This window comes from Sander vitreus, chromosome 21 (genome assembly GCF_031162955.1).
Source record: "Sander vitreus isolate 19-12246 chromosome 21, sanVit1, whole genome shotgun sequence".
In the NCBI taxonomy this organism is placed as follows: Eukaryota; Metazoa; Chordata; class Actinopteri; order Perciformes; family Percidae; genus Sander; species Sander vitreus.
The window spans coordinates 17,822,667-17,832,044 of record NC_135875.1 but is presented as its reverse complement, the minus strand read 5'-3'; the positions used below and the strand labels follow the sequence as shown (position 1 = coordinate 17,832,044).

Here is a 9,378-nt window from a genome sequence, read left to right as displayed (position 1 = left end):
TGAGTTTGGGGAATCAAAACTGGTGAGATAGGATTTCATTAAGTTAGGTCTGGTCTGCAGTCAAATTTAAAAAAAAATCTCAACATGGAAGAGTTTTTCAATGTTAATGTGAATGTGATAATGAACTATTTACAAAGAGATAAAAGCACATCTGCATTCGTTTCATATTGAATAAACCATAAGCAACCAAACTCTGAAGTCTTGTAAAAACAGAACATCTTGTCCTCCATGTCACTAGATGACGCCCTTGGCACGCTCACTTATCACGTTCTCGTTTTTTTGTTTTTTTTTTAGTATCACGTGACCGGATGTGCAACTTCAAAACATTGACTAACCAGATGCGAGCGCCCCACTGTTGTCTCTCATGAGACTTCTGTCGCTTTTTGGTAACTTTTATCACTGGGAGTAAGAGAAAACTTGGTTGTTTTCGTGGTTCTTGTGCCGCCAACATGGCGGGGCCGCTGCTGGAGTTTGAGACTGAGATATTTCTGAGTCTGTTCGGCTGTGACGGGCTGCTAGTGGTAGCGGAGGGGATGGGGATAGACCGCATCCTGCTGCAGTTCATGCGGGTTTACTCGGAGCAAGGCAGCCTGGTCCTTCTGCTCAACACAACCACACCAGAACAGGTGAGGAGCGCATAGCTTAGTGTTAACTTAGGTTATACTATCTAAACATGTCTCTGCTTGGCTTCATAACTTGTTGCTAACGATGTAGCTAGCGTAACTAGACAAGGTGGCTAATATGGATAAAGTAAGTAGGCTAATATAACTCGAGATGACAAGAACAGAGCTTTGTAGATGGTTTTCAGAAATTAGGTCTAAGACATTCAAACATGGTGTCTGTTTGAAAATAATTCATAAGCAAGTACTGACGTTAGTCCTACCATCAACATAAAGGGAACAATGCATTCTCTTCGCAGCAGACTTGTTAAAGTAGGAAAAGCACAGGTGGAATTAATAACATTAATGATTGCTGCATTCCATTCAGGTGAGCAATTTCCAGAGGTCTGATAATATGCATGCTCACTCACTGTCATGGGCTACTGGGACACTTATTGGAATGAAGTCATATTATTATAACAATACACATGTGCTTTTCCTGATCTAACATGTCAAAAATGTCTGTCTGAAAAGGGTCTATGTAGCATCACAATGGCCTATTTGTTATTAGAAACTACACTACTGTAATGCACCTCACGAGACATCTCTTTGTGGCTGCCTTCCCATGTCCAATCCTTATTAAATTTCTGGGGCAATTTCACACCTCATAGAGGGAACAGCCAGTGGCCTATTGTTGCACTGTAGGATCAAAACATTGTCATTTAAAACACGTACCGTTACGTTGTAGTCACACAGGCTTTGCCCTTTTTTTCACAGAAAACCCTTAAGATTTGCCACCAGATCACTGCGTAAACATTTTTTTTTTTTTTTAACAGTTTTACAGGTACCGCTAGCTGCATCCAATATGTAAAGGAACTAGGGCTGCATAATTAATCACAATTTTATCGAAATCGCAATATGAACTAGTGCAATATCCAAATTGCAGGGGGGCGCAATATTTTTAAAGACAAAATATGTGTCAAACCATTCAAATAAAGTATTATGGTATTGCAGAGACATCCCGGCCTACAAATCCTATCCTACAGACTAAAGAAAACATATTTGTTGTGTTTATATATATATATATATATATATATATATATATATATATATATATATATTTATTTATTTATTTTTATTTTTTATTTTTTTCAATGAAATTGCAAATAATGATACAAAGATGATCATTCCCTCCAATATCGTGAATCATATCGCAATATCAGTCAAAATAATCACAATTAGATATTTTCCTCACATCGTGCAGCCCTAAAAGGTACTTAGAGCAGGTTTAACTAAATGCTTTCTTTCTTGTCTTCCCTTCTCAGGAATATTTCACGGAGCAGTTGCGAGCGGAGGGTGTGACCCACCTACCCAGGACAGTGACCAGCGACGTGCAGAGCACTGAGCGCTATAATGTTTACACTGAAGGAGGAGTGCTGTTTGTCACCAGCAGAATCCTGGTGGTCGACTTCCTCACTGACCGCATCCCCGCTCATCTCATATCAGGTCAGACGCTTGCCTGTTAGTTTGATCTTATTGATTGATAAGTCTAGACGTTCCACTTCCGGGATTGCTCTCGTTCTGCCGGGAACGGTTAACTGCTCCTCAGATCTCTGCAGGGTAAATCCAGACAGCTAGCTAGACTATCTGTCCAATCTGAGTTTCTGTTGTACGACTAAAACTACCTTTAAACGTACACGTGTTCCACCAAAACAAGGTCCTTCCTGAGGCTGTTTTGCAGCGGCACCGTTGCTCCGCTCTCTGCTTAGCACCGCCCAAAACAATTGTGATTGGTTTAAAGAAATGCCAATAAACGTTTTTCTCCCATCCCGGAATGTTGTGTGGACTAGCCTGCGGAGGAAGGTCTGGCAATGCGAGACTAATGGATCACCAACAATTATTAGTTTAATTTACTTTGGTAACAACACATGCTTATGAATTTTATATTTGCATCCTATATAATGTTATGTCAGTTATCACGTACATGTTTACACCTGTGTTTACAGATTTCTTTTTTTTTTGAATGGCCTTAATGTAGGATTAATAATTGATACAACTATTTTACTGTTCTGTTTGCTGTAAAGTGAGAACGTTTGTGACCAAGTCGATCCAAAACCGGCCGGAGCAAACCTTCTCATTTTACAGCTAAACAGTACACTAAAATATGTTTCTGAAAACATTTTAGTTTGACAGTTTGTTAGAGACTCCTCTGCTCTGATTGGTTGTTTTTTTTCCCCCTTATGCCATTTGGAGCACCAGGAGGAGGCAAAACACATTATTTTTTCACAGATGATCTGATTCATGTAGTACTGTTAGACACTACTACAGTCAGTTACTGTTATGACAAAAGGTTATATTTTAGTTTTAAAGGCATTTCAGTGCTTACAGCGCTGTCCATTTGAGGTATGAAGGAACAATAGTAATACTAAATGCCCTGTCCAACAATATTTCAAGCATGTTGTCACTCACAATTTGATAGACATGTCTTTTAATATGGGGACTAACAAGAGAGATAAAAAAATAAATTGGCCAATATCTTTTAGTTATAGTCTTTTGAGAAACACAAAAAAAAACCCGCAGATTATTTTCATCTAAAAGTCAAACTCTTTAACCATATACAGATTGAGTAAAATACACTTTAAAACAAGCATTTCATGTTAAGTATAAAGCTAAATGTATCATAACTAAACAATAAAACCAATTTCATCAAATACGTTCCCCCCCCCATATTCATTGATGGGTGTTGCACTGCACAATTTACAAAATTCTCTATTTGTCTGGTCACTCAGTGTGGTCTCAGTACCAAACAGAAACCCAGACTAACATGCACAGACTATCTTTCTGTACCACCCCCTCAGGCATCCTGGTGTATCGTGCTCATAAAATCATTGAATCGTGTCAGGAGGCCTTCATCCTTCGTCTGTTCAGACAGAAGAACAAGACAGGCTTCATTAAAGCCTTCACTGACAAGGCCACGTCCTTCTCCTCGGGCTTCTGCCAGGTGGAGCGTGTGATGAGGAACCTCTTCGTCAAGAAGCTCTACCTGTGGCCCAGGTACCATCGAACATAATAGACCTTTTGTCACAGCAGACATAGCAGAAAAAGCCCACGTGTAATTTCACAAAGACTGCATCCCTCCCTCATCCTTCTTCACCTTTGCTCTCTAAACCTGCTTGGTTCAACAGGTTTCAAGCATCAGTAAACACAGCGCTGGACAGGCACAAGCCCGACGTGGTCGAGCTCCATGTGTCACTGACGCCGGCTATGAGGGCCATCCAGAGCTCCATCCTGGATATCATGAGCGCCTGTCTGAAGGAGCTGAAACGCTACAACCCCACCCTGGAAGCTGAGGACCTCTCCGTGGAGAACACGCTCGGCAACGCCTTTGAAAAGGTCTGCCACTGTGTTTATGACTGCTTTGGCATGGAATTTGATGTTGAAATATAACAAATTCTACTTATGTTTTAGACGGCCTGATGTAATGAGGGCAAGAAGAAAAGTACGAGTAGTGTCAATGCTAAATAGCAAGATGAACCTCCTAAATTGGCACCCAAAATGCTATTAAAGCTGTTAATAAGGTACAGCTTACACCCTTCTTAATGGAGAAGTGTCCGGAAACATTTGAAAAATATCCTCTACACAGAAAAAATATGACCCCAAATTCTATAGTTGACTATTCACACAAGACTAATATCATCAGATGACTTTTGTGTTTGGCAAAGATTTACCGCTCACTTTAAAGTCATATACAGATGTGCCAGATTCACTTGGACACAGACGATTTTTGCAGTCATTACAAATAACTGGAGAACCCCAGTAATACTATGACTGAGTAGAAAATCTGACTTATACTGTAACAACACACCTGTTGTTGTCGTCCAAACGCCTTGTTGATGACCTATATGTGAGTTGAATTTTTAAGGCTGTGTTTTGCCTTACTCCCATCCAGACCATCCGTCACTACCTGGACCCCTTGTGGCACCAGCTTGGAGCAAAGACCAAGGCCCTGGTCCAGGACCTGAAAGTGCTGAGGGTTCTCCTGCTCTACCTCACCCAGTACGACTGCGTCACCTTCCTCAATCTGCTCGAGTCGCTGCGCTCCAGCCAAAAGATTTTTGGATCCAATTCAGGTAAACTAGAACTTGCAAGTACTTGGGGTAAATAATTGTGCTTAATCTTTGTGGTGAGCCACCTTTATCCATGTTTGATTCATCCATCAGGGTGGTTGTTCCTCGACTCCAGTACCTCCATGTTTATGAATGCCAGAGGTAGAGTGTACCGCATCCCTGAGAGCAAAAAGAAACTCAAAGTGGGAGCGGAGGCAGAGAAACCGAAGTCGTCCTCTGCCTTAGGTAACTGACCGATGAACAGTTCTCAGACATTGTGTTCTTCAGAGTAGATATCCGCAACATTATTTGCTTGTGTGTGTGTACTGATGTTGGAGTTACTCAAGGCTCAGTGTATGTGCGTGTTTCAGAGGTGAAGCGAGAACTGGTGCTGGAAAAGAGCCCGAAGTGGGATGCTCTGACAGAGGTACTGCAGGAGATTGAGAAGGAGAACAAGAGCTCCGAAGATGAACCAGGTTAGAGCTCAGTTCTGTTAAAGCACTATAAAGCCGCCTACACGTGATAAGAAATGTGCTCTTTGCGCACTGCAAGGTACGGCGCAGAGGCAAAGCGCAGCGCAGGTATACAGCAGTTTTGTGTGAGATAAACCCATAGACTGTATGATTATATATTAATATATAAAATATTAACATAATTTCATAGAAACGACTACTAGTTTCTAAAAGGTGGTTTTGTTGTCCATTGAAATTGCCTCTGAATCTACATGGGGAAAGTATATAAATAGATGAAATCTACAAATTGAATTGAATTTTAAATGTAGAACCAGCAGAGGTCAGCCTAAACACAGCAGACGTATCACAAAGTCGTCCTCAGGGTGTGCTGGTTTGTCCTGGTTCACTGCCTTGTGCTACTGCGTTTTAGACTTTATCATACACACGTTACATACACACACACACACACGTGCGCTGTACTGAATTTGAAAATACTCAGTATGGTATAGGGCTTTCTCCCAGTAGATATTTTTGCTGGTCATAGCAGGAAAAGCCCGGGTTTAACTTATAACATTGACGATGGCTGTGTTCCATTTAGGTGTGCCAATAAGCCAGTGATTCTAAAACAGGAGTACTAGTACCCCAAAGAGTACTTCTACAGTTGATAGGGGGTACATGGAAATATTGTGGAGTAGCTCAAGGAATTTGAAAGAAATAGAAATCACAATTTGGATACAAGAATATATCCACAGTTTGATTCAGCTGTTTAAACATTTAATCCCCACATATTGACAGTGCATGAAAACTAGTTTGCAGATAAGTTGAAACAGTTAGCTTAAAGTAATGGCTAAACAGTTGAAACTGCACCGAACAACAAGTCTCCTCTGTGTCAGGACAGGGGCTCATCTGACAATGGAACAGGAAGCATCAGGCTCTTCTTTTTTCTTTAAACTGGGACATTCTGTTGATACACATTCATTATTTTACCTTCATTGATGATAGATGTTAAGTATGACTTGGTTGAGATAAATGGTGGTGTCCGTAAAGGTACGATAGGAGAGGTATCCGTCTAACTGCTTAACATGCCGCCGCCAGGTCGTGTGCTGATCTGTGCCAGTGATGACAGGACTTGTGCCCAGCTGCAGCAGTACATCAGGCGCGGCTCTGACTGGATGCTTAACCGACTATATGCTCGCACAATCGGTAAACGGGACTCTGCTGCAGCCGCTGCCTTTGAACTTGACTTGCACAAAAAGGGCAACGGCTGGCCTAAAAAAAGAGCCAAGGGAAAGGAGCCTGCACAGAAAAAAAACACAAAGTCCACAAAGAGTAAAAAAAGGCCATCCCTGACCCTGACCCAGATGGTGGGGAAAGAGGAGATGGATGAAGCAGCTGCGATGGGCAGCAGTGGAGATGAGGATGAACTGATGGGGGAGGACGGAGGGGAGGAAGAACAGCTGAAGCTGGATTTGTCATCGGATGCCTACTATGGCGTCCTAAAGGAGCCGCTGACTGTCATCCACCCACTGAAAGGCCTCACTGACCCCCACAGCTTGACGCGGGTGCTGCATGAGGTGGAGCCCGGTTTTGTGGTGCTGTACGACGCTGAACTCAGTTTCGTCCGCCAGCTGGAGATCTACAAAGCTAGCCGGCCCGGTAAGGCACTGAGGGTGTATTTCCTCATCTACGGAGGCTCGACAGAAGAACAGAAGTACCTGACGGCACTGTCTAAGGAAAAGAAAGCTTTTGAACACCTGATCAGGTCAGAACTAATTCTTTCTCCTCAAGTACCCGGGGATTATCTGTTGATGTGTGTTTTGTTGAAGTGTCGGCTTCTCATTGCTGCTTGTATGTTTGTTTCTCTGCAGGGAAAAGGCTACTATGGTCGTCCCAGAGGAGAGGGAGGGGCGAGAAGACACCAACCTGGACCTTGCTAGAAATTTAGAGCCTGCCAATGCCACCACTAACACCCGCAAAGCAGGCATGTCTATTTTAGTCATTTTTGAAAAGTGTAGATTTGTTCCCTGTTTTTTTTATTCTCTTTGAATTTCCAGGACAGTTTACTTTGTCATCTCCTTCAAAGGTCCCAAGTGTTCTTGAATAAGTGTCTGATTATTTAGTATTTCCATTTTCTGTCCAACAACCAGGAGGCCAGGAGCAGCCCAAAGAGCCCTCACGGGTCATCGTGGACATGAGGGAGTTCCGCAGTGAACTGCCCTCCTTGCTGCACCGCCGTGGGCTAGACATCGAGCCTGTCACCCTAGAAGTAGGTGACTACATCCTGACCCCGGAGACATGCGTCGAGCGCAAGAGCGTCAGTGATCTGATTGGCTCGTTGCAGAGCGGCCGCCTCTACACCCAGTGTCTCTCCATGACCCGCTACTACAAAAAACCAGTGCTTCTGATTGAGTTTGACCCAGCAAAACCGTTTTCCTTAACGGCCCGGTCAGATTACCGTCATGAAATATCGTCCAATGATATTTCTTCAAAACTCACCTTACTCACCTTGCATTTCCCCCGGCTCCGTATACTCTGGTGCCCCTCCCCACATGCCACAGCTGAGCTCTTCCTGGAACTGAAGCAAGGTCGCTCTGAACCCGATGCTGCAGCCGCTCAGGCAGTCACAGCCGAGTCAGACATGGTGGCTGAATCGGCAGACCTCTACAACCCCGGACCTTACGACTTCCTGTTGAAAATGCCTGGGGTCAATACAAAAAACTATCGGGTTCTTGTAAAAAATGCAGACAGTCTGGCAGATTTGGCCAAACTCAGTCAGGACAAGTTAGCAGAAATACTCGGGAATGCCAGCAACGCTAAGTTGCTGTATGAGTTTCTGCATAATGTCGCTGATGTTCCTACTCCTGTGCAGAAGGCCAAACAGACATGATAGGCAGTAAAGAAATAGAGGGAAAGTATGCCTTCTTCTTCTTCTAAAGCATCTGACTGTTTATAAATATATCTGTCCTGGTATCAGGATTAGTTTTACATTGTAAAGTTGGATGACAGTGACGTTAACGTAGAACGATACAGACTGAATTCACACCTTACATTTGTTCAGTACGAGTCTTTGTCATCAAAAGTGAAATGTGTGTTATATTAATGTACAGAATGAACTGAAATAATGCAGTGTTTTTTCTATTGTATATTGTAAACTATTCTGAAAATGGATCATTAGATTTGTTTTAAATAACTCGACAAAAAAGTTTTAAATATTTTACAATTGTTTTGTATAACCTGTTTCAAAATAAAGCTTTCTAGAACAACACAGTTGTTATAACCCTAAATGGTACAGCACACAGAAAAATATACATTCAACATAAATTGTTTTAAAATATTCAAGTGTTGATGTCTTTTGGAGTAGTACCGTTTACTCTAGTCAGTGTTATTCCAAGGTGGAAAAAATGCAGTGTATGAATAGTATTTTCTATATACAGTATAACCTTTTATTTAATCAGGTAATCTCATTGAGATCAAGATCTCTTTTGCAAGAGAGAGAAAAACCTACATATCCAGACATAACAAGCATACAACATACATAATCAATAATTATAATCCAGTAATATAATATTTATAAATAGGATATTGGCTATTCTGCATAATGAGTACTTTCAGTTTTGGTAGTAAAAGTATATTTTGATAATGATAATACTTTTGTAGTTTGAATGTAGGACTTTCACATGTAAGAGTATTTTTACACTGTAGTATTGCTGCTTTTACTTAAGTATATCAGTACTTCTTCCACCATTGGAAATATATAATTAGGTGTTTAATTGCACAAAAAAAGCATCAACAAGTACAGATGTCTAGTAAAAGTACAAACTATAGTTCCCTTTATACTTTTAGTCCACAACAGTTTTTGCAAAATGGAACTACACAAATACCACTGCTTCATAATTGTACTTAGTCTTTTAGTAACTCTAATTTACCTTTTGCCTACTGTTACCTACCCTGTGTAGTATTTTCTAAAGTAGTCCCTTTTGCGGGTTCTTACTACTAAAGTAGGCCTACAGTTGAAATCACCCATTCCAGAGCATTGTGTTGCTCTTGTGCTCAGTTTCTGATGCATTTCTTCAAGACACAGGACACACAAGTAGCGTTGTGTTCAGTACATTAGTAACAGAAAATTCTGGGGGAACACTTTAGAATACCAGTCAGTCTCTATTTGATGATTGAAACTGAAACTGGTCAGTTCATATGCTGACCGGTAAAGAGGACACAGAT

General features: G+C 41.5%; 1 protein-coding gene across 1 annotated transcript; it reads left to right on the top strand.

Annotated features, from left to right (window-relative positions):
* Positions 1–313: 313 nt before the first annotated feature.
* On the top strand, positions 314–8,420 carry ercc4 (excision repair cross-complementation group 4). The gene is made up of 10 exons (XM_078279656.1): positions 314–626; positions 1,925–2,105; positions 3,458–3,653; positions 3,785–3,992; positions 4,549–4,729; positions 4,820–4,951; positions 5,077–5,181; positions 6,253–6,919; positions 7,026–7,138; positions 7,305–8,420. Exons 1-10 carry the CDS (start codon positions 450–452, stop codon positions 8,042–8,044), a joined length of 2,700 nt encoding a protein of 899 aa, XP_078135782.1. The 5' UTR covers positions 314–449; the 3' UTR covers positions 8,045–8,420.
* Positions 8,421–9,378: the final 958 nt, after the last annotated feature.

Excerpts from the sequence above, each read along its gene's own strand:
- ercc4 (XM_078279656.1), top strand. The coding sequence starts at position 450 with ATGGCGGGGCCGCTGCTGGAGTTTGAGACTGAGATATTTCTGAGTCTG. Across the intron at positions 4,952-5,076 it reads GAAGTCGTCCTCTGCCTTAG|AGGTGAAGCGAGAACTGGTG; the intron begins GTAACTGACCGA and ends TGCGTGTTTCAG. Across the intron at positions 5,182-6,252 it reads GAGCTCCGAAGATGAACCAG|GTCGTGTGCTGATCTGTGCC; the intron begins GTTAGAGCTCAG and ends TGCCGCCGCCAG.